The 25,670-nt window shown below is 35.8% G+C and overlaps 2 protein-coding genes across 4 annotated transcripts; both read left to right on the forward strand.

Annotated features, from left to right (window-relative positions):
• Positions 1–11,579: 11,579 nt before the first annotated feature.
• LOC130712092 (protein NRT1/ PTR FAMILY 4.3-like) lies at positions 11,580–14,479 on the forward strand. Its single transcript, XM_057561924.1, has 5 exons — positions 11,580–11,832; positions 11,953–12,170; positions 12,259–12,708; positions 13,212–13,318; positions 13,488–14,479. The coding sequence occupies exons 1-5, from the start codon at positions 11,712–11,714 to the stop codon at positions 14,371–14,373; spliced, it is 1,782 nt and encodes a 593-aa protein (XP_057417907.1). The 5' UTR covers positions 11,580–11,711; the 3' UTR covers positions 14,374–14,479.
• Positions 14,480–17,029: 2,550 nt separating this feature from the next.
• LOC130711849 (uncharacterized) lies at positions 17,030–21,631 on the forward strand. 3 transcript variants are annotated; one of them, XM_057561613.1, is made up of 8 exons: positions 17,033–17,220; positions 17,289–17,357; positions 18,143–18,262; positions 18,556–18,638; positions 18,740–18,815; positions 20,066–20,251; positions 20,522–20,650; positions 21,264–21,631. In XM_057561613.1, the coding sequence occupies exons 1-8, from the start codon at positions 17,140–17,142 to the stop codon at positions 21,423–21,425; spliced, it is 906 nt and encodes a 301-aa protein (XP_057417596.1). In that variant the 5' UTR covers positions 17,033–17,139; the 3' UTR covers positions 21,426–21,631. The 3 variants fall into 3 exon arrangements, with proteins under 3 accessions (XP_057417597.1, XP_057417598.1, XP_057417596.1); XM_057561614.1 differs by lacking the exon at positions 21,264–21,631 and having other exon boundaries at positions 17,030–17,220; positions 20,462–20,601; XM_057561615.1 differs by lacking the exon at positions 21,264–21,631 and having other exon boundaries at positions 17,030–17,220; positions 20,474–20,598.
• The last annotated feature ends 4,039 nt before the right edge of the window (positions 21,632–25,670 follow it).

A 25,670-nucleotide genomic window follows, 5' to 3' on the forward strand; every position in this document is an offset into this window, starting at 1 on the left:
AAGTTATTGGGTTGGAGTAAAAATTAATAAAATGATGTAGATGATGTGACATTATTAGAAGTTATAAAATGTAAATACTTTAGTGAATATCATGGTTAAAGATACTTTAGTTAGATGGCTAAATGTTAATGCGATTATGTTAACTTTCTCTTTTAAATGAAGCAGTTTACTTTAAAATTTCCATGGTCTAAGCATACATGGTGGTCTATGTTGTATAGAAAATATATATGGTGGTCTATGCATTTTATTCAGAATAAAATATAATTGAAATTAATGGGGGAATTATGGTATCCGCTTAGGAATTATTATGTGGTGAGTCTCCACTTGTCTCCCACTTTGCCCTTAACAAAACTTTTCCGTGTACATCAAATTCTAGGCACAATAAATATCGAGATTAATTTTTATGCACTGACGGTGTAAATAAGTTTTGCACTATTATTCAATCACATCCCTCCATTTTATTTGCTCACAATTAATTTTGAATTTAAGAATATCTAAAAATAAACAATGGAAGGTTGTGATTAAATGATGGTGTAAAACTTTTTACACCGTCGATGCATAGAAATTAATCATGCATCCATTTCTTCATTGACTTCTGTGTTTATCAACCGATACAGCCCAAATATATCTTTCTTATTAGGCTTAATTACAACTTTGGTCCCCGACGTTTATCAATGCCACGATTTTGGTCCCCCACCTAATTTAATTACATGGATGGTCCCCGACGTTGTAGACCGTGTGCAACGTTAGTCCTACCATTTATTTCTTAATGGAGGAGGCTTACGTGGACGTCTAATTGGAGAGAAAAAGGAGATCTGAGGAGAGAGGGAAGCACGTGAGTATCACGTGAACTCACATGAACCTTATATGAACCCATTATACCCAAATCTGAAACCTTAGGGATCTAAATCGCGTTACCTTCTTCGTTCCAGAGAGGTCAGGGGTTTAGGTATAATGGGTTCAGATAAGGGTCACGTGATACTCACGTGTTTCCCTCTCTCCTCATACCTCATTTCTCTCTCCAACTGGACGTCCACGTAAGCCTCCTCCATTAAGAAATAAACGGTAGGACTAACGTTGCACACGACCTACAACGTCAGGGACCATCCACGTAATTAAATTAGGTGGGGGACCAAAATCGTGGCATTGGTAAACGTCGAGGACCAAAGTTGCAATTAAGTCTTCTTATTATTATATGAACTAAACTGGAGAGGCACCGGCCTTCCATGTAAACAAAAAAATTGGAGAGACACCTTAATTTTTTTTTTATAAGAATTAATTTGAGATTTGTGGTGAATTAATTATGTTCAATAAGAAATACTCTTATTTAATTAAATTTTCTCTCTTCTTTACTCTTTTATTTTTTGCTCCTTTGGCCACCAGTCTCCACGGGGGAAAGGGGCCTCACGTGACTAATATGGCTCGGGATACGATAGTGATGTCCCTGGTCACAAATGTTTTTATTTTTTACCTCAGAGGGGATCGAACCCGGGCCAGAAGCCTAGGTGAAATCCCTTAAGGAAATGCACATTCACCACTTATGCCACCCCTTGTGGTTCTCTTCCTTACTCTTTAAAACATTAATGATGCATATAATTATATAAATTGAGAAAAACGAATTATGAGTAATTTTGAGAAATTGATATAAATTAATTGAGAACAAATTTATGTTACTAACTACGCAAATTACTTAAGAGGCATGAAATAATTATTTGGTTTTTATAATAAGAAACGAAGGGAGTAAAATTTAGTTTTTGATACTATAAAATTTTCAACCTACCTCTTTTAGTTATGGTAAATAAATTGAAAAAACTAAAACTCTTTCTATTTTTGTATATGCACCCTCTCATCTAGTCCGTTTAAGGAACATACCCTGCAATAAAGATGTTTCAAGACCAATTAGGACTCATATCTTTCAACCAAGATGTCATGCGCCAAAAAAACTTCGAATCTATTTGCCACCGTTTTAGTAATGACCTTGTATATGACATTGCACAGTGAGATGAGACGAAACTCCCCCTTGTACTTCGACTTCTTAACCCTTGGAATAAGGCAAAGAAATGTCTCACTAAACCGACTAGGATCCTCCTCATCATTCAGAATCGTGAGCACCAGACTAAAGATATCATCACCAACAACCGACCAAAACTTTTGGTAAAAAAGAGCAGGAAGACGGGACCTAGAGCAGAAGTTGGCTTCATTTGCATAAGGTCATTATACACCTTCTGCCTTTTTAAAATAGCTCCTAGAAACCCCCTCATCTCTTTTGTTACCTGACCCGTCACCACCTCACACACCTTCGACGCGTCACAAGGGAAAGACGTTGAAAAAAGGCTAGAGAAAAAACTGGCCACAACGTGCGCAATTACCTCTTCCTCCTCATGAACCACGCCGTAACCATCCTTAATCAGCTCCACCCAATTTCGCTCGCCTTCCTCTATGAGGTCTTTTGATGGAAGAAACTTGTGTTTTTATCTCCATGGGCCAACCACATAGCTTGGGATCTATGCGCCCACCAAATCTCCTCACTCTCTAGCAAATCATCCAACCTAGCCTCCAAACCTTTCTTCCTATCCAGCACCCCTTTGTCTGCTTCCTTCCCACAACTCCAACAACTCATCCCTTACCTCCTTGATTTTAGAAGGCACTTTCCCCAAACCTCTCCTTCGCCCATCTAAACACAGGTCCACTATGCAATCATTAGCCTTATCATGTTTTGGTTTAGCCTTGGCTTTGAACAATACTAGTTTATGTACTAACAAAGTAAATACTTTTATATAAACATTTACTTACAAGTTACAACATTTTTTTTTAAATTAATATAATTATGATGCAGCAAGATAAGAGTTAAATTTTCATGCACTTAATGTAAAACAGTTTTACACAGATATCGAATTAGATTATGCCACGCAGGACCAAACAGACACATTTCTTTTTAATTTTATTTAAAAATATATAAGTTTCTAACGTGTCAGAATTCAATTGGACGTTTGTGTAAAAAATACTTTACATTGAATGCATCAACTCGTTTCTTGTAAGATAATAAAATCTAATTAAATATATATATATGTAAAATTTAATTACACTATCACTTTATTATTATTAAACTTGATTAAATATATCTTTCGCATCAATTTGCATGAAAATTTTGTCGTCTACTTTCCATGAAATAGAAGGGACACAAAAACATGTTTAAAAAGGATGTAGGTTGGCCAATGAACTCGAAAATGTATAAGCTACCTTTTGTTTTGAATTAATTAGCAGCGACAAGCTTTTGAATTGGTCTTTTTTGTCCTTGTCATTTATAACACACACAACACAGAACAGGACAAAACTATCATAACACTGCAATAAGCGATTAAAGTTGAAAGCATGTGGTGTGGAAAACTTCTCATTTTTTCGTCCGACACCAAAGAGCAATGCACCCAACAACTTCTTGCAACCCCTTTTAACCTTTTTCTTCTTCTCAATACTTTAATTTTAATTTAAATGGTCGGTGCACCCTATAAAATAATTCACACTACCTGGTCAGAATATATTTTTTATGAGAAAATGGTTTTTTTAGTATATTGAAAAGATAAATTGATCTCTCTAGAGATTGATTCCTAAACCTCTCCACCCTGATTCATATATCCCAGAACTCTTACAATTTTTTATGAGAAAATGGTTAATGCAGCGTCAATATAAAGTTTTTTTTACACATACATTTAATTAGTTTCTATCACATTAAAAATTTATTTTTATTTTAATTAAAATTAAAAGGAAATGGTCCATTAATCTTATATTTATCTTTTGGCTTTGGAAATCTTAATAATATATAAAGCCCATCCACCAAAGTGGGCCGTACTGTTATTTAATTTCCACATGTCACAGCTCTATTGGTTGGTTTCACCTATTTTCCACATGTCCTTAGCTGATTGGTCCAAATCCTTGCATTTTGATTGGTCGAAATCATTGAATCATTAATTAGAAATGTCAATAGCACACGGTTTTGTCTTTATTCATACATGGTTTTGTCAATATTAATTAGTACCCGGTTTTGCCCACATATTAAGTAAATATTAAATTTTTAAATTTTGTTTAATATGGAAAAAGTCCTAACTTGGTATGTCACGTAAAAACCAAATATGGTTTCAATTTCCGGAGAACAAATATGGAAAAAGAAAATGAGCTGTATGAATAAAGACATACCCGGTTTTAAACAGAATGGAAATATTTGACTGATATGGAAAAAGTCATACCCGGTTTTGTCTATTGTATACTTCTCAAATATGGAAGTATTTGACTAATATCAATTGTGATAATTAATTGACGAGAACAAATTTTATTTTTTGAAAAAATTTCAATTTTTACATGTATATTTTCCCGCCTTTCTCATATCCCAAATTCTATATAAATACATGTGCTCATAACTGTTCGGCCACCAACCTATTTCCCTTGGCCATTCATTTCTTCACTCCATTGTGTTTGTTTTAATCATGGAGATGCACAACTTTGTTGTACTTCATCATATGGGGAAGGTTTATTCTTTACCTACATTTTTTTTTATTAAATGATCTTACATATTTTGAATTGTCCACGGTACAATTAAAGTTTTCATTTTAATTTGCAGGACTTTGGTTTGCTTACTGAATATGATGTCATGAGGCTTAAACTTCAGACTGCCGGGACATGCTACATTGTTGATCCTCTAGGGAAAACTTTAGTGTTGAAGTATGAAGTTTATGAACATTTTGCTGCAATAACCGATGGATGGGCTGGCCTCTGTTCATTTTACAATTTCAGTTACAATTGTTGGTTTCTTTTTGCCAAATAAGAAAAGCCACATTTAATATCTCTATCTATACTGAAACTTTTGACAAAATTAAGTACCACGGTTGGCCTGTTGTCAGACTTTCAGTTACAATTGTTGGTTTCTTTTAGATTTTGAAAATTAAAATTTATGTTAGTTTTTTTTTTTTGAGAGCTTTACGTTAGTTAGTATGATTTCAAGATTGTATGTTATAGAAAAACAAAAAAAAAATTATAAAGGAGTAGCCTTTTTAAATTTCGTTTAAAACAGCTATATTTAAATTTCAAATTTAAAAAATCAAGCACAAAGATATCTTCAGGATTATTTCAAATTTTAGTTATCTTCATTACGTTAAAAAAATTGCGGAATTAAAGGAGATTTTTTAGAAAACAACTATTTTTAAACATCGAAAAATGACTAAAGCAAAAAAGAAAAGTACAGCACTCCTAACAAGTCTTAAAGCAAAAACACTTTGAGCTCTGAGGACGTAATTCCACCAGCTTAAAGCCTGGAACTAACAAGAATGAGTCATGATCATGACATACTCTTCAATTTCTTTTTCTATGTGATTTCTAGAATTTTTTATGTCAAAAAAGAAAACCCCCCATTGTAATCGCTCTATGCTTGCATATTTCAAGGAGGACAAATTCATACTTCAGAATGTGCATATGAAAGCATCCCTAATTAATGCATTCTTCCTTTTGGGCTTAGTGTTTTCTTCCCTTAGTAATTTAGAGTTCTAATATTTCTTTTATATTGTGTATAATGGCAAGATATATATTAAGAAGAAGAACCAACAATAGAGTAGTTTTCGTATTTCGTTCTTCACTCTTATTAATCAACCATTGCAATTATACTTTTGTGTCCTCCATAATTTCTGCTTCTACTTGAATTGAATACAATTTGTTGTTCAGTTAGCTCTGTTTTAAGGCTCAATTGGCGCACCCTTCACCCAAGTCTCCCACCACCATATAAAGTTGTATTATGAGTGCTTTTGGCGAATATTGTATTGTCAATATGTTAACAATGAGACAATTAAAATGCTTGATTCAAATAGTGAATTTATGGTTTATGAATTTGTATATGTGCCTCAAATTCTTAATTTAAGAAGTCAGCTTTATGCTTTATGAATTTTTATACGCTTACCTAAATTTTAGGAGAAAATTATCACCATTTTTGAAATGTAACGGTCTCTTTTTATTTATTGTTTTAGTTAGATAAAGTATACACAAAATGGTTATAGACTTTAATAATCTGATAGTGAAATATGTTCTCCATGAATTTGAAGGTAAAAATTTCTCATGGGAGAAATATTTCATGTGAAAATATATTTATGTTAAAATTAATAGGAAAAATTTTTAAAATAATTTTAGTGTTTTTTCATAATACATATAGTTTTTTTAAAGCAAAATTTTATTGAATAAAAAGTTGAGATACAAATCATCTCGACAAAGGAATAATTACACCGTGGCAACGATGGCAAGCAACAACCGCAAACAACGAAAAGCAATCAATGCGGAGCCTCTCAGTAGTTTATTGAATTATGTTTAAACTACAAGATTGTTTAAATAAAAATTATAGGATTAAAAGCTCTCAAGGGATGGAACATATATTAAAATATTTTCATGTTAAATAGAAAAATACATATATAGTGTTTTTTTATTTATGGGAAAAAATGAAAATTACGACCCTAAGGTTTGGTTCCCATGCGATTTAGACCTTAACTTTTTTAAAGGTGTATTTATCTCCCTAAACTTACTAAAATGTGCAAACCAACCCTTCTGTTGATTCTGTTGATTTTCCTTTTAAGTTTTTTTTCGAAAGCAAAATGATATATAAAATACTATAGTCAAGAATATACCAACATCAAAAAGAGGGGACACAACAGTCAAATAAAGCCAATGCAGCAAAAGCACTCAAACAAGCCCCAAGACCAAACTAACAACTAGACATAAAAAGGAAAACGACATGACCCTTTTAGTAGAGGGAAGGCTATCCACAATATAGAAGAAGGCAAACGGGGATTGTGGTCAAGAAAAAATACATTGAAATTGACAACAGGTATGAAATTTATTGCGGTTTTAATAGGCATTGTGGGTACAGTAAATTTTAAAAAATTTGAAAAAAAAATCGTGCAAAAATTAAATATATATCATATATGTTATTTATTAGTATTGTAATCTGCATGCTACATGTTCTTCACTGCAGATATGTTGTGCCTTACAATCCCACACTCCTTATGAGGTATCAAGCTCACATTAATGTGGAGTATTGTAACAAGTCCAATGCTATAAAATATTTGTTCAAGTATATCAACAAAGGGGCAGACCGAGCAATGCTTGAAATATCAAATCAGGACAACGATGCACAAGCAAAAGAGCCAGTTGATGAGGTAAAGCAATATTATGATTGTCGCTATCTTTCACCGTGTGAGGCAGTTTGGAGAACATTTGATTTTACCATACACAAACGATGGCCGTCAGTGCAAAAACTAAATTTTCATCTCCCAAATGAATATTTAGTATATTATAATGATGATGACGATGTTGGAGATGTCCTAGAAAAGAGTGGTACAAAATCCACAATGTTTATGGCTTGGTTTGCAGCTAATGAGAAATACCCTGATGGGCGGAATCTAACATATGCTGAATTTCCCAGTAGATTTGTTTATCATAAAAAAGATAGAATCTGGAAACCAAGAAATAGGGGTTTTAAAATTGGCAGACTACAGTATATCCCTCCAAGCATCGGAGAGTTATATTACATGAGAATCCTACTGACTATGCAAAAGGGTTGTACATCGTATAGAAGTATCAGAACAGTGAAGGGAATCACATATGATACTTTTAAGGAAGCATGCGATCAATTGGGATTGCTAACAGATGACAAAGAATATATTGATGCAATTAAAGAAGTCTCTGATTTAGCTTCCGGAGAACAAATGAGGAAACTCTTTGTAAGAATGTTGATGATGAATTCTATCTCAAAACCTAATGATGTTTGGGAAGCATGCCGGCTACTCTTATCAGAAGGCATTCTACACCATAGACGAAAAGAATTTCATAATCCAGGTATGACATTTTTCAAATTATATTATTAAGATTTTAAATGTCTTTAAAATGAGTTAATTAATGCTAGGATTTAATTTAATTGAAATTCAAAACTTTTAACACAAATGTCGTGCAACATAATTTTGCATACTATGTGAACAACATTAGTTATATTCGATATAGCGATAAATCATTGGTTAATTTTTATTTTCGACTGCAGGACTACGAATCGCAGATGCTGATTTGAAAAATTTATGTATCATTGAAATTGAGAAGTTGCTCCAAAGAAATGGTAGGTCATTAAGTGATTTCCCATTATTACCAACTCCAGAATATGATGAAGTCCTACAATTTGACAATAGATTTATTGTCGATGAACTAAGCTATGACAAAGATGCATTACGGATACAATATGAACAGTTGCTTAGTATGCTCACACCTGAGCAGAAGTCAGTATATGAGAGGGTTGTCACATCTGTGTTGTCAAACTCAGGAGGATTCTACTTTTTATATGGCTATGGTGGAACCGGAAAGACTTTTGTCTGGAACACTTTATCCGCGTCACTTAGATCCAGATGACTAATTGTTCTTAATATTGCTTCCAGTGGCATAGCATCATTAATCTTGCCTGGAGGCAGAACAGCTCATTCTAAGTTCTGCATTCCATTAGATGCTACAGAGACCTCGACATGTAATATAAAGCAAGGAAGTCTACGAGCAAAGCTTCTACTTGAAACAAGCCTTATCATATGGGATGAAGCTCCAATGTTGAAAAAGTTTTGTTTCGAAGCTCTAGACGTTACACTTCGAGATTTAATGAGGTCAAAAAATGAAGACAACGCTCATAAGCCTTTTGGAGGAAAAGTAGTAATACTTGGAGGTGATTTTAGACAAATACTACCTGTAATAGCTAGAGGAAGCAGACAGGAAATCGTGGAAGCTACTGTAAACTCTTCGTCATTGTGGAAGCATTGCAAAGTTATGAAATTGTCTAAGAACATGCAGCTAACCGCAGCTGAGACGGCTGATGAAGCAAAAGAAATCAAAGAGTTTGCAGATTGGATACTTAAAATTGGAAATGACGATCATCCTGATTCCGGCGCAGGAAAGTATGAAGTTCAAATCCCGCCAGATCTGCTCATCCAAATTAGTCCCGACCCATTAATGGAATTGATTAGATATACATATCCTGACCTTTCGGGCAAAATGAAACACCCTCAATTCTTTCAAGATAGAGCAATATTGGCCCCAACACTGGAGGCTGTAGAAATAATAAACACTTACATGCTTGGGATGATAGATGCACCAGAACATGAATATCTGAGCTCCGACTCTGCCTTGCGATCTGATGATGATTCTAAATTTCAAGGTGAGTGGTTTACCACAGAATTTTTGAATGACACTAAAAGTTCAGGAATGACTAACCACAAACTTTTATTAAAAGTTGGTACTCCAATCATGCTTTTGAGAAATATAGACCAAGCAGCAGGCTTATGCAATGGAACCAGGTTAATTGTGGATTAACTTGGTGAACGTTTTATTGGTGCAACTGTTATAACGGGAACAAATGTCAATGACAAAGTGCACATTTTAAGAATGGACTTGGTCCCTTATGATTCCAAATTTCCAATTAAATTCAGAAGAAGACAGTTTCCAATTGCAGTGTGCTTTGCTATGACCATAAACAAAAGTCAAGGACAAACATTATCTCAGGTTGGGCTCTTCCTTCCGAGGCCCGTCTTCACTCATGGTCAGTTATATGTAGCTCTCTCAAGAGTACACTCAAGAAAAGGTCTTAAACTTTGTATACTTGATGAGGCGGGCAAACAACAGACCAGTACTGTAAATGTGGTGTTTAAAGAAGTTTTTGGAAATGTTTGATGTAAACAACACCATTTCAATTCATTATATCATTTTGCTCTACATATATCTTTACACGGTTAGCTTATACAAAAATTACTTATTGATTTATTAAAAAATTACAACATATACTTTCCGTGCAACGCACGGGTACCAGCACTAGTGATATATATATACACTTCATTCCACCCTTTTTCAACTTTTACGACGAAATATTAGAATTCATCACAAAACGAGACAATAGGGATAGAATTAGTGATGAATTTTACTAAGAAATGTTTTCCGTGGCATAAGATGTCACTATTTTAAATCTGTCTATTCTAGCAACAAATTATATTTTCATCTCTAAAATGCATTGATAATTTAAAATACTTGTTAAATTTTGCATGTATTAGTGACGAATTTTGGAGATGGAAAAATATCTATCGCTACAATAGAGGGATTTAAATTAGTAACGACTTTTGCGACTAAATTACCCCCTTATTAAAGTTGTCATTAATTCTAACTCTATTATTCATTATCCAAAGATTTTTTACGATTTTATGTTTTGCTACAAAATTTAGAAGGGGTGAGGTGGAATGTACATTTAGACAAGAATGATGGGGTATCATTTTAACATATCTTTTAAGTGTATTTTACTATTTCCCTTTTTATATTTGTCCTGATATTTGGACCTAGGGAGGAAGTGACATACGACGGACTTATGTTATGGTGTGAATTTTGCTTCAAATTTTTCATGCATAGTTTTTATCAAATTTTACCTGCACGTTTTCTTACGCATTTTCATTACTAATATTGAAGAAAAATTTGCAAGAAAATTTGTATGAAACCTTTGCAGAAAAATTCAAAAGAAGAGTTTTGAAGGAAAATTTGCATGAAGTTATAGGCTAGGTTTTAAACTTCTGCCATACACTTTTTTTTGCAGGGATAAGTATGCTTTAACTAGAAAGAAATATTAGACAACCACACCAATTTCCTTGTCATGCCGAGCAGCCAGCACATGTATACATACATCTTCACAGGGGGAGGAAAAACTGGAGATAAGACCGGAACCACCCCATGTTCTAGTGACCATAAACAGCCCGTTCATTGCTTCAGGTTGATCACTAAATTTGTTGACTTAATGTTCCATCTCTTTACATCTATGTACCGGCCGGATGAGAGAAGCCGATGCCAGCCTGCCGCCTAATGTGCTCGGGGATGAGCCTATTTACCAGCTCAGGTGATGCTCCAGCTAATTCCTGTTTAAAGTCAAAAAGTGGGGGCAATGGGCGGCCATTTGGCAGTCGGGCATTTGGCTCACGAAGCTCATCAAAGAAAGGATGTGTCAATGCTTCCAGCGCAGTGCAGCGAAGACTAGGTGAATATTGTAGAAGCCTTGATGCAAGGTCAATTGCTTCAGGAGGCATTAATCACAGTAAAAATGTGTATATTCCTTGGATGTTATGTCTAAAAATAAGAGATACTTATATATTCCATTTCTTTTATCAAATTATTGTTTCTCTATCTTCTCATTCTTATATTTCTCTATGTGTCTGTGAATTTGAGAATAATTATTTCTACACAATCAACACTAATGTTCACATTTCAGTTTTTCTTCCATCTCATTTTCACATTTTTTTCCATTTTATCTTACTTTATTTTCTATCACACATTAAAGTTCTATAGATGGAGGTGAAGAGGTGCTCATGCTTTTTTTCCTTTCCATTAATAATTGGTGCACAACTATACAGTGAAAAACACCTAAAGCCCTCCTCATAAAACATGTTTCGTTGTTTTTTTTTTAAAGTTCTCCACTTTATGAGAGTCTAAAGTAGCTACAAAAGTGGGTGGTTATTTCCATTTGACATTAGAAGTCAGAGTGGATCAGTGGAGGTAGTACCACACATATTGCTTTGCGGGTATACATCCACTTTCCATTTCACTATAAATCAAGGAGCTAACTATGTTGATCCATCCATCCATCAAGTAAGACAAGGCAAAAAAATAACTTGTATCATTTCACAACAATGCCTAACAAAGCAGAAGTCAGCAACACCACCCCATCCGCCGTTGAAACTCTTGATTGGAGAGGCAGACCCTCTCATCCTTACAAACATGGTGGAATAAGACCTGCTGCCTTTCTTCTTGGTATCATTCTTTCTATTCTATGTGTCTGTCTATGACGTGTTCTTCTAATTAATTACACTTATACTCTGTCTCTTCCTCTGTCTCTTTATTCTTAATTTGCTTCACTGCACTACACTGCAGGGTTGCAAGCATTTGAAATAATGGCAATAGCTGCGGTTGGAAACAACCTCATAACTTACGTCTTCAATGAGATGCACTTCTCTCTGTCCCAATCTGCCAACGTTGTCACCAACTTTGTTGGCACTATCTTTCTCCTTGCCCTCCTTGGTGGCTATCTCTCTGACTCTTTTCTTGGGAGCTTCTGGACCATCCTTATCTTTGGTTTTGTTGAACTCTCTGTAAGCTACTACTTACTTACTTCTGTTTATTTATTAATTAATGACATTTAATTTGAATTGATTGTAATAATAATTAATTTAACTGCAGGGTTTCATATTACTCTCAGTCCAAGCTCATCTCCCTCAGTTGAAGCCACCACCGTGCAATATGCTAATTACTGATGATGGAGGAGAACACTGCACAGAAGCAAAAGGTTTCAAGGCCATGATATTCTTTTTGGCAATATACTTGGTGGCATTGGGGAGTGGCTGTGTCAAGCCCAACATGATTGCTCACGGAGGAGACCAGTTCAATCAGGAAGACCCCAAGCAGCTAAACCAGCTCTCAACTTACTTCAACGCTGCTTACTTTGCATTCTCTTTGGGAGAACTTGTTGCCCTCACTATTCTTGTTTGGATTCAAACTCATTCTGGAATGGACGTGGGCTTCGGGATCTCAGCAGCTGTCATGGCAATGGGACTGATAAGCTTGATTTCTGGAACCTTTTATTACAGGAACAAGCCCCCACAAGGCAGCATCTTAACCCCTATTGCTCAAGTACGTACCATTCTTCAACTATCTGTCTATTAATTTCCTACCCTCTCAAGATAAAACTCTATTGTATACATTCTTTAGTGGAACAACACATTGCTAGCTCGGTTCAATTATCCATTTCTAGTTATCTAGAAAAATTCGTACTTTTATAAGTGTCTGTTTAGAATCCTTAGATACTAGCTAGTTGTGTGATATGTGAACTTACTTCCATCTCAACCTTTCTTAAGGGTTCTATTCAGTTTTCCTTTTGCATTGAAATAAGACTTATCTGCTAAATAGGGTTGTGTAAATGAGGTGGATCACATCAACATTTGTGATTTTGTGATAATCATCAAAACATGTATCATTGTTTATTCTTGGGTTGCACAATAATATTGTTAATTTGTGTTTGCTGAGACATGTAAGTATCAACTTTAATTTTGTGTGTCTTATGGATATATGCATGCTGGTTTGTATTCCTATTACTCTTACACTAATTCAATCAAGTTGCCATGATCTCATACCAGGTTCTTGTGGCTGCATTTTTTAAAAGAAAGCATATTTATCCATCTAACCCCCAAATGCTTCATGGAGATCAAAACAATGTCGGTCAGGTTCATACTGATAAGTTTAGGTACTTATATACTATGTTATTTTTACTGCTTGTCTTTTCAAACACCTAGATCAAAAGAAACAGCTGTCTGTTGATAAACTTCATGATCTAGAATAGTCTATATAGATTAATTAAATTTCTGCCAACATATACATATCTAAAAAAGCTGATGATGAAACTCTATGTTCAGGTTCTTGGACAAAGCTTGTATCAGAGTTGAAGAGGCTGGGAGTAACACAAAGGAAAGCTCATGGAGGTTGTGCAGTGTTGGGCAAGTTGAGCAAGTGAAGATATTGCTATCAGTTATTCCCATTTTTTCTTGCACCATAGTTTTCAACACAATCTTAGCACAACTCCAAACATTCTCAGTACAACAAGGGAGTGCCATGGACACCCATCTCACAAAGTCCTTTCACATTCCTCCTGCGTCGCTACAATCCATTCCTTACATTTTGCTCATCATTGTAGTCCCTCTCTACGACACCTTCTTCGTACCATTTGCCAGAAGAATAACAGGCCATGAATCTGGAATCTCGCCTTTAAGACGAATAGGCTTTGGCCTTTTTCTGGCTACCTTTTCCATGGTTTCTGCAGCTCTATTGGAGAAGAAGAGAAGGGATGAAGCCTTGAACCATAACAAAACATTGTCCATTTTTTGGATCACCCCACAATTCTTGATCTTTGGGTTGTCAGAGATGTTTACAGCTGTTGGCCTCATTGAGTTCTTCTACAAACAGTCCATGAAAGGGATGCAGGCATTCTTGACAGCCATCACATATTGCTCCTACTCATTTGGGTTTTATTTGAGTTCAATTTTGGTTTCATTGGTGAATAAGATCACTTCAAATGGTTCTTCAAATGGTGGTTGGCTCCACCACAACAATCTCAACCAAGATAGGCTTGATCTTTTCTATTGGTTAATGGCAGTCTTAAGCTTCCTCAACTTTCTCAGCTATCTATTCTGGTCCAATTGGTATTCTCACGGTTCCACCAAATCCCAAGCTGAATCTAACACCAAGGAAAACAATCCATGCGGCCAGGGCTCTAAATACTTTGAAGATCACAATGTTCCATAGCAACTTAATGTTACTCTAAATAAATTTACATATCTTTAGACTTTAGTTTTCTTGTACTATTGTAAATATAAAGCTATGAAAAATTCTGCATACTTTTTTATTTGAAGCTGACAGTTGCTACATCTGAAAATGTCTTGTATATACAAGAGTTTAATGGATATGCACTGACACAGTGTAAAATAGTTTTACACAGTCATCCAATCAAAGCATGCCACATAGGAGACATAATTACATTTGACTTTAATTTTAATTAAAAGAATAATATATTTTCTGATTTGGCAAAATTCAATTGGATGTCTGTGTAAAACTATTTTACACTGTCAGTGCATGTCCATTAAACTCATACAAGAATATCAACTTATATACTTCAGATGCATGCTAGCTTTTAAGTTCCTTCGTTCTTTTTTTTTGCCCAAAGTTCCTTTTGTTCATGTTACTCTTCAAACTCAGTGACATGGGCTAGGAAGCTTGTATTATATATTATATATATGATATGAAGATGAATTAATTTTACATGTTACTAGGCCCAAGTGGCCCCTAAATTATATCTAAGGCCTAGTTAGTTTTCCAGAATCTTCTACCTGATAGGATTTTGCCACTTGTCAAATTGTCCTTATTTTTTGAAAATAGTTCTCTATAATAAAGTGAAAGAGCATCTCTAACGCTGGTTTCTTAAACAAGCTGGAGATACTAAGATATGTTCCTTATTTTTTGTTGTCCTTGGAAAGAGCTGAGTTTGAGGGCAAGTTTCTTATAAAATAAGAAACGATGTCTTGCACTAAGAACTCTGCTTTTTGATTCCTTAAATTAAAATATTGCTCTTTCTCTCACATTTATCAACTAAAAAAAAGAGGGAACGATAATAGAACTGAAGAGGAAGATGAACATAAGTTGAGAACTAAAATCAACCATTTATTACAAACCAAAAAATAACAAAATATTCCAAAAAGATTTACAAAAGATGAACTTTTTTTTACAAAAGATGGAAAAATGAAGAGAAGACGACAACGAGGGGAAGATGGTGACGGCGAGGTCCTTTATTCTTGAATGTCACCGATTTGTTGCTCGAACCTCTAATCTAGTGCTTGAACCATTGATCTGGTCGTGTAAGACACTGATCTGGCAATGAAAAACTCCGATCTAGCTTGGGAACCTCTTATCTGCTCTTAGCCCTCTAACCATGAGAAGAACAAAGGGGAGGGAAGGACATGCAGAGGCGGAGCTCGGAGACGCGTCCAGATTTCGTGAAGAAGGGAGAGGGAAGGGTTTCAGGGTTTCTTTGAAGAGGAAGGGTCGATGTCGCCAGAAGGGGCTGGGAGTGAGAGAGGGGCGAAGAGGAGTGAGAGGAAGATTTTTATAGAAGGTGACCATTTCAACCGGTTGTCTTAACGTTAGGGCTCCTTATAGACCGGCTGGAGCAAGGTTTTTTTACCATTTTGGCTCCTTTTGACCAGTTGTCTTTTGTGTTTTTTTGTTATACATATTAATAATTAATAAAGTTAATATTTAATTGGAGTATTGAATTAATATTAAATTTTAATATACGCTTAGGGTAATAGAGATAATGAAGTGGTAACTCAAAGAAGTCCCACATTGCCAAGATTAGCAAGTGCACAAGTGCATATATAATAAAGAACACACACACCCATTGCCTTAAGCCTAAGGTTTTGTGGTGTTGTGTGGTTCTAACTAAGGATTTCTAACATGGTATCAGAGCTGGTCTGATCCAAGCCATGACTTCCGCTTCCAAAAAAAAAAAAAAAAAAAAAAAAACGAAAAAAAAAAAAAAAAAAAAAGTAAAAATCCGAGAAAAAAAAAAAAAAAAAAAAAAAGCAAAAAATGGCAGTCCCATTTGCGCAAGCCAAGGCCTCAGACTCAGACGAAGGAGCACAAGTCCAAGGAACTCCGATGCTCCCGCTAGAGTACTAGCCCAGACAAAGAAAGTCGAAAGGCAGACTCAGACGAAGGAGCACAAGTCCGACGACCACTGATGTTCCCGCTGGAGTGCAAGGCACAGGCAAAAAAAAAAAAAAAAAAAATGGAGTCCCAATTGAGGGGGAGTAATAGAGATAATGAAGTGGTAACTCAAAGAAGTCCCACATTGCCAAGATTAGCAAGTGCACAAGTGCATATATAATAAAGAACACACACACCCATTGCCTTAAGCCTAAGGTTTTGTGGTGTTGTGTGGTTCTAACTAAGGATTTCTAACAGGTGAAAATAAAAATTATAAATTTATGCATTATTGTGAGACCAACTAATAGTTAAATAAGAAATCGTGGTTTGAGTGACATCTGTATCCCTTTCTTGTGGGTGTCTTAAATCTTATGTCGCATTACGAAACCATAAAAATAATATTGAAGAAACTAGAATAAGGAAACAACGATGGAGATGTTACAAGAAATCTTAAATGGAAAGCATGCAGAAAATTGACCAAGTTGCTCACCAAATTTCTTTTGTTTGTAGCTTTTAGCCCTTTAGTTTGTTTTTGGTAGATTAATTTACAAATCTTTTTACCCAATTGATTTCCATTGATGTTACATGCCCCCCCCCCCCCCCCATTATGTTATAAGTCACATTTAGATTTAGGAATGATGAAGATTTGGGCCGATTGAAATAAAGCCCGGCCCAAGAGATGATATAAGGAATGTCGCGACTCGCAAAGTGTTGTTGTTGTTTCTATCTTTTTCAACAAAAACTGTGTCTGTGTGTCGAAGAGAGAGAGAGAGAGAGGTTACTTAGGGTTATCGAAGAAGAAGAAGAAAGATGCAAGGGCAAGGCAGTGATGAAGTTAGCATAGAAGAGCTCGCCTCTAACCTATCCACCTACAAAGACCAGCTCTACCAGGTAGGTAATTAGGGTTTCTTCTTCTTCAATCATGATCACAATTTCATATTCATAATCAATTTCTTCAGGTCAGACAACTTTTAAATGACGACCCTTCAAATTCAGAGTATGTCGACATGGAAAGGGAGCTCAGGGAGGTGAAATTTCTCCTTCTTTCGATTATACTCCTTTAGTTTAATTTCCCCTTTCCTATCAAAATATTCTCAATTGATTACTTATTCATTCATCTCATCACATTCTTATTCTTACGTAGCATACAGACCATGTATACATTTTATTTTAATAATTCAACTGTTAGAAATATAGTATGAAACCATTTTTGTGACCTTTACCCAAAAGCTTGGGATAACTGCTTGTTTGTTTCACATGGTATTAGACCTTCTATCACTAAGTGCTCTTGAGTTTCAGCACATGGTAGGTGGGTCGTGCATTGCCAGCGCTTCAACCTCATGTGGGCTTTGCGTGAGGGGATGTTTAGAAATATAATATAAAACCATTTATGTGGCATTTACCCAAAGGCGATAATTGGTTCTTTGACGACTCTAGTGGCTCATTTATTCTATTTAGTGTTGAAAACGTGGGTGAGGGTAGAATTTTATCTGGACGGCCGTTAGTCTAATGATTCGAATTGCAGATCATGAGGACCATGGCAAAAAAAGCAAAATGAATGAATGTTAGATCTATGTACCAAAATAAAAGATTAGATAAACTCATCAGAATGCACATTACTTCTATCTTGGTGGTTCTGTGCAGGTTGCTCTGTATCGTGATGTCCAGCATGCTTTCTCCCTCTCACCTGATATGAGATGTTCACACTGATCGTCTAAGTTAGAATTTTGACATTCTTGGTTTATGATGTACAAATTTCGGAAACATATTTGTTTTACTGAACTGGAATGTGGTCTAAAATTATGTGTTACAGGTGATTGCTTTGACGGAAGAGCTCCTTGCAACTGCAAAGCAAAATGAAATGTCAAGTTCAAATGCTGTTCCCAATGCTGATACATCTCCAAGTTTGTCTAATCCTATGGAGAATAAAGGAGTACGTACTTGGCATTCTGATTTGACTTTATTATTAAGTAGATAATTGAACCCTGCAGATGCAGGCACTTGTATGACCTATTTTGGTTTTTAATATTTATCCCTGGCATACTGCATTTTGCACCACCATAGAACTGCTTATTCAAAATTGACTTAAGTGCTTGCCTTGATGATCGATGAAATTACAATCTGGCAGAAGTTGTGGATGAAACAATTGAATATAATCTCTATTGATTTGACTGCAATGGTTTTTCTGGTGATCATTAATAATTCCTTATGTTATTCCACTTTTAGGAGTTAGATAGCAGCTATGATCATGAACAGAAATTTCCGGTTGGCTCCAAAATTCAAGCAGTTTGGAGTGATGATGGGGAGTGGTATGTGAAGCAAATATTTCTATTTGCTTATCTTTGTATTTTGTTTTCCATTTCATTTACCGATGTATTCATGTTTGATTAGTTGTATTATGAATGTTCAGGTATGAAGCAACAATTGAGGCTCATACACCAAATGGTTATTATGTTCGCTATGAAAATTGGGGTAATAGAGAAGAGGTATGGTTTCTAAAACTACTTGATGCGTGCTCAGAGTTTGTTTGAAAGAACTTATTTGGGCTTGTCTTATAGCATAAGACTTGAGCAAGTGTTTGTTTTGAGCTTCTCAGATAAGTTTTTGAATAAGCGCTTATACTTACCTATAAGATCTTTTTCTGTCAATTATCATAAAAGATTAAGAATAAGGGGTTGTGTTATAAATACTTGATGACATAATTGTTTAAGTAAGCAATTTACCTTTACCCAAAGTCCCAAAAGCACCCGCAATGATAATCCTTGTCATGTGATGTATTATGTTGTATCTGCGTAAAAATTTCCCTCTAAATTCTTCTTTACTGCATGATTTTGAGGTAACTTGCGTGGTACTGTAGTTGGATAGATAGGAGGAGGGATTAAGTTCTAATGGAAGTCCTATGTCTTGTTTGGTGGATCTAAATTTAAGATTGGCACAGTGCTCATCTATACTATTTGTTATATACCATTTAACTCGAAGGAGTCCTCTGTTGCTACTTGCTATTTTACCATAAAACAACTTTGCTGTATTATCTGCTTGCTAATCTTGGAAACGTAGAAAAGGTATTTTGAGGGAAGAATTGTGAATTTTTTGCTATGTTTGATCACCAACCACCCCTTAATCTGCTGTTGAAATAATGCATTGGTTATATATTATTTATCATTTATACAGAGCGAAGTCGCCACTTGTTATTGTACCATAATACAATTAATTAAGTTTTATCTCACACAAGCATATGAAGAAAGGGATTTTGAGCAAGAAATTTTTGTTGAAATAACATAATTCGAATAATGTGTCATTGCATCTTCTATCTTTTCTGTACATGATTAATAATCACTAAATTATGTTACTTTTAATCGTATGCTATCATGTTTATTCAAGTATTTTCTGGTGCTTTGTTTTTTAGAAAGGACATAGCGGAATCAATTTATCTCAGGTTACATGCAAGTAAAGAACTTTCAATTGTATACTGTGTGCCATCATGTGTGGATGAAAATTCTCTGTAGTTCATTGTGTAATTGGAAAATGGAATAGTAGAGTATTTTGTACTGGAGATGATTAATTTCACTGTGCTGCTCATATATTGTATTGAGAAAACATTGTCCATAAATTAATAGGCTAGTAGTCATAACATAAAATCTTAAGCCTAACTTTTGGTTGTTGATTAAGAGACCAATAATTTTTTTTTTATATCTCTCGGTAATTCTCATGTACTGATGGTGGTTGCTTATTACAGGTAGATCCTGCCAATATAAGGCTAGTTCAAGAAGGTATTGTTGATGCTTTGTTAGAAGCTGAGCGAGTTGCTGAAGCTACCAAGCAAGCTATCAAACGTAAAATTTCTCAAGCAGCATCTGTTGATTTCCAGTCTCGAAGTCTACCTGCTAAGCTTCGAATAGAGCCTGATGACCCTGAGGATGTGGTGAGATGTTGCAGCAAATTTTCATTCTTTGTTTTTTTACCTTTGGAATTCATTGACTTGAGTAGTTATTTTTTTATATTCATGAAGTGCTTGAATTTGCTATCTATATATCCTTGGGGTAGTCTCATTCTGTGGGTTACTTAATGATCTGTATTTCTGTAACCGATGATGATTGTCAGTTTCATCCTAAATTGATTCTGTTTTCTGAAGTTTTTCTGCCAGATAATTAGGATGCCATTGATGACAAGTTTGCTCACTCAATGATTGCAGAAAGCTGCCAAACGTAAGAAAATACACGCCTTCAAGTCAAAGATGAGATTTGAGCAACTTGAAGTCACTCAAAATAAGCGACAAAATGCTTGGCAGCAGTTTCAATCAACCAAAGGAAAGACTAAGAAGGTACCTTTTTCAATTTTGCTATATTTCATCGTCTCATTTATGTTATCATTAAGAAGTTTCACAGATTATCTACTCACATGTACCTTGGTGCGTATTGTTTTATTTTCTTGTAAGAATCTTATTTAATTTTAATTTTATATTCATTTTAAAGTGGATAATGGATGTGAACTAGAGCCTCATTGCTAAACATCCAAACATAGAAGTGGAGGTGAGCTCATATAGTGAAGTAAAGAATTTACATTTTATTGTACTATCTTGAGGTGAATGTGTCGGAAGATGTTAAAAATTTAAATTTCATTAATTTATTAATTTGAGTGCAAGAACCAGCTTGAATTTACCTTAGGAGAGAAATATTGTCGCAGTCTAAAAGCCCTTTGTAAGTTAAAGTCACTTGAAAATTGAAATAGAATTCATTGTTTGAGATTTTTTTTACCATCAAGGAAAAAGATTTTTGTAACATCAACCCTGGGTAGAAGGCCAGATCTTTGAAATTCCTGTTATGTTTCATTTCCAGTTCACAATTCACCGATCTGCGTTCTCTATACATTTAAATTCTTTAATATGCTCAAATTGTTACTTTTTGATGTGTAAAATATATTGGCTTTGCTTACAGATTGGTTTCTTCTCGGGAAGAAAGCGGGAGAGTATTTTTAAATCTCCTGATGATCCTCAAGGAAAGGTTGGTGTGACTGGAAGTGGGAAAGGTTTGACCGAATTCCAGAAAAGAGAAAAACATTTTCATCTCAAGGATGGTTCAGTTGAGAATGATGAGTAGGTTATGCCCAGTTGAGAATGATGATTAGGTTATGAAGGTGTTATCCTTGTTGGATGTAAAATGTGCAAACCATTCACTGTAGAGGTTCATTAATGCCAAACCAAAACAATTGAATTAAGGGCCAAGAACAAAAATTAATTAATAGAGACTTGAATTAAAATGTTAATTTTACATAGATGAAAAAAATTAATCCTATTTTGTTTGTTCATCTTAATTTATTATGATGCTGTAAATTTTGCTGGCTTTTATGGCTCAGGTTGAGAGTTTCCTGTAGAGGTAAGTTCTCTTGAGTGAGATTTGATGTTGCAAGATTTTAGCTTAGATTCTCGAAGGACACCTCACAAAAGTTTCCCCGTAATATGACTCACTTTGCATTATGTATAAATTAATTTGTTTCTTTAGATGATAAAAAATCATAGTTTCCTATTGAGTAGAATCTGATGTGGCAAAATTTCAGCTTGGATTCTTGAAGGACATATGGCAAAAGTTTCCATGGAATAGGGCTCCCATTGAATTATGTATAGATAATACTCCCTCCAATTTTTTTAACCGGTAAAAAGAAAAAAAAAACACGCACACACACATTAAGAAGTGTAATTTTTTTTATAAGCGAGTAGTGTAATTAATATTATTATCTCTTTAAAAAATATTGCTCTTTATTTTTGTTTTTCTATTTTACCTTTCAAAGTGTTTTTTTTTTTTTTTTGTGCCCACTAGGGTGGAACAATAATATTTTGGTCCACCGATGCACCGTGATTTATCACCATTAGATTTTAGCATATTGGAATATTCTTTAATTAGATGGTCAGGATTTGATAGATGAGAAAAGGGTAAAATTGTAAACAGACACTTCTTCCCCACCCCTTCCCCTCTTTACTGGAACTGAATCACCATCCATGAGCTTCAACCTTTCATGAACCACCACTTCCATCATATTTTTTTGGCTTAAAAGCATTTGTTGCCTCTGATGTTTCAGGTTTTTGCAACTGACACCCCCCATCTATTTTCGTCCATGTTTGTACCATTAATGATACTGAAAGGTGTAGTAAGTACCCCTCCGTCACATTGACGTTAAAAAATTAACGGAAGGGGCTGATGTGGCTTTTTTTAAATTTTTTTTTTACCTGCCACGTGGAAATTACGTTTAAAATTGAGAAAAAAGGGCAAGAAAGATTCGAACCCAGGCCATGCAAGTGTCAAAAACAACACTTAACCAACTGAACTAGGTAGATAATTGTAATATCTAACAACACAATATTATTTATATTATCTACCCTCCTTTAAACCTATACACAGCAATTCAGCAAACTACCCCATAAAGCTTCTCACCCCAAAATCCGAGTACCCCCATCTGATTCCGATTTCGAACAACAAAACCCTTGTTGGGTTTACGAGAATCAACATTGTTTCCTTCCCTTTAATCTATGGAAATCACAAAGCTGTACCATGTCATAACCTCATCCTTCATCATCACAAAACCTCTCATCCTTTAACCACAACTCCCCTGCATCCTGAAAACCTTCACCACCGAATTGAACCACCTTCTTCCATCGCCCAGAACCTCGCCAAAATAATCACCAACAGCCACCAAAACTACCAGAACAACAACCCAAAATCTCAGAAATCAGAAAACAGAAATCACCACAACCATTCCCAATCACCATAACCATTCTCCAACACCTGAATAAATTGAACCCAGAACCTCCAACGCACAAACCCAACCATCCAGAGCCACACCAACCTTCGCCCCAGCCACTATCATAACCAACAACTGAAACCCCCATCGTCAGAACTCAGAAGCCTCCACCCTCCGTTCATTGCAAACCCGCCACCATCATGTGGGTTTACGAGAGAGAGAGAGAGAGAGACCAAATTGAGACCTGAAGGGGAGGAGGAGAGAAATTGAGCAATAGTACAAGGCGAGATCGAGGAGACTCCACGGCAGCGTGAAGATGACCCGACGAAGAATATGGTGGTCACGCGGCTCAGTATCTGGGTTTGTTGATGATTGGCAGGGATGAGGGTTTCTTTGATCTTCCTTTTCTTTCTGGTTATGGGTCATGGGTTTGGGCTCTGATTTGAAGATGAAAATGGAGATTAGGAGAAGAAAGAGGTTTTTGGGATGATGGAGTTGTTGCTTTCGGTTATTGAGTGAAGGAGAAGGAGAGAATGTTGTATGTGGATCAGGATAAAGAAGAAGTTCATGGATGAAGATGAAGGGAACAAAATGATGAGAATTATCTGGGTTCAAGTTCATTACATTTTGATGAATAAGTATGCTATAAATAAAAAGTTGGTCATAGTTTCAACATTTGATTGAGTAGCTTAACTGGTAAAGTCTGTGTTTTGCTAATTCAAGGTCATGGGTTCAAATCCTCCCACCTCCTTTTTCCAAGTTCTGATTTTCTTTTAATGACGTGTCACGCCACGTAAGATGCTGACGTGGCATTTAACGGCCACGTCACCCTTTTTAAACGGCAGAATAACGGAGGGGCAAACGGTGCACATTTGTAAAACATCAAGGGTACAAACATGGACGAAAATAGATGGGGGTGTCAGTTGCACAAACCTGAAACATCAGGGGCAACAAATGCTTTTAAGCCTATTTTTTTAAGAAATCCAGAATCAAGTAAAAGCTAGAACCCGTGCAAACAAAATCTCATCCTCATTCCTTCAAATGCTTCAAACTTTTTTTACTCCAAAATTCATAGCTCTTCCAAAACAACTGAAAAATATTCCTGTAGACCAAAATTGACCTACGCTATTTAAGGTGTTAATTACCAGAATGTTGAGCAGCAAATAGATGCTGAAAATTTTATTGAGACCTTAGGTTGAGATGTAAATGATATCGATCAAATGCGTGAAACATGCTCTGTCAAATGCATCCAAACCCAGGGAAAAAAATTGAAGCTTTATGAAACCCATAAAACATCAAAACGGATCTGGTTCACAGCCGAACACACCATCACCACCAAACCCCTAACTAGAACCACCACAACCTGCATCTTTTCCATCGTTTCTCCTGAGACCACAACGCACACGAAGGAGAAGATGATGAAGAGAACCAGATACACTATCACCCAGATTTCTCCACCGCTGCTCCTCACCATTGAGAACCAGATCAGAGCTGTACAACCACCATCAGAACAGATCTGCCACTCTTCCCTTCGATTCACACCCAACTTCCCTTCGATCCACTCCTCTGCAACATCTTGCTTTGGTTAGGGCAGAACAAGGAGAAATCAAAATTGAAAAAAAAGAGAGAAAAGGAGAAATCGAAATTAAAGTTTGCTTGATGTTTTCTTATTGGTGATGCAGATGGTGTTTGTGGGTGCTGTTGGAGATGGTTGAAGTGGGAGGAGGGGAGAGTGGGAGGAACCGATGAAGAATGAGGAGAATGGAAAAGTCTATAATGCCCCGAGTGCAAAGTCTCAAATATCCCTGGTCCATCGGTGGACCAAATTACTAATAGTCCACCCTAGTGGGCACCTATTTTTTTAGTGTATTAGAATTGAAAAAGCAACAAACAAAAACACGAAGACTAGTCACACCCCATTAACTGAAGAATCTCAAAAGGAGGGGAATTTTAAGTAAAAAATCTCTTCTTGCTCGAAGACTCGTCTATGCAAGAGCATTTGCAAGTTTATTCCTCTCTTGGGACATGTTGCACCAGAACTTCCCAACCCTGGTTCAATAAACTCCTTGCTTCAGTCAAAAAGGCTACACAAGAATGTAAGTTCAAAGACTTGTCACCTATTAGTGCCTTAACAACATCCAAACAATCAGATCTACAAACAAGCTTATGAACACCTTTGTCCCAGCCTTCCAGGCCATGCTCAAGCCCTGAATTACATCAATAAGTTCATCCTGGAAAATCTCCCCAATACCTTTATAGCTAGCAAAACCGTGAATCCAATTGCCATTATGGTCTCTAAGCAGGCTGACACAACCCATGGTGGAGGAAGCACGAAGAAAGCTTCCATCGACGTGCAACCTAGCCCAAACCCAACAGAGGTGCGATCCACTTTGAAGCAGGGCGCAAGGTCAGACCATCATCATAACCTTGACTTGAATCAGCAAGGGAGCCAGTGATACTGCGTTGGACTTGCTCCATGGGCTAAACCTCACTACCAAGAACCATGTTGTTCCTTCAACGCCAAATCCACCATATATTATTGAGGTAAAACACAACTTTTGCATGGTGTATCATACTATCATTCCAATTCAAATAACTGAGACAAAAAA

Source organism: Lotus japonicus, chromosome 4 (assembly GCF_012489685.1).
Source record: "Lotus japonicus ecotype B-129 chromosome 4, LjGifu_v1.2".
NCBI lineage: Eukaryota > Viridiplantae > Streptophyta > Magnoliopsida > Fabales > Fabaceae > Lotus > Lotus japonicus.

Bases quoted from the DNA above. Each gene is read 5' to 3' on its own strand.
- LOC130712092 (XM_057561924.1), top strand. From the start codon at position 11,712: ATGCCTAACAAAGCAGAAGTCAGCAACACCACCCCATCCGCCGTTGAA. The intron at 11,833-11,952 runs GTATCATTCTTT...ACTACACTGCAG, and splicing joins ACCTGCTGCCTTTCTTCTTG to GGTTGCAAGCATTTGAAATA. The intron at 13,319-13,487 runs GTACTTATATAC...CTCTATGTTCAG, and splicing joins GTTCATACTGATAAGTTTAG to GTTCTTGGACAAAGCTTGTA.
- LOC130711849 (XM_057561613.1), top strand. From the start codon at position 17,140: ATGCAAGGGCAAGGCAGTGATGAAGTTAGCATAGAAGAGCTCGCCTCT. The intron at 17,358-18,142 runs GTGAAATTTCTC...TATGTGTTACAG, and splicing joins TGGAAAGGGAGCTCAGGGAG to GTGATTGCTTTGACGGAAGA. The intron at 18,263-18,555 runs GTACGTACTTGG...TTCCACTTTTAG, and splicing joins ATCCTATGGAGAATAAAGGA to GAGTTAGATAGCAGCTATGA.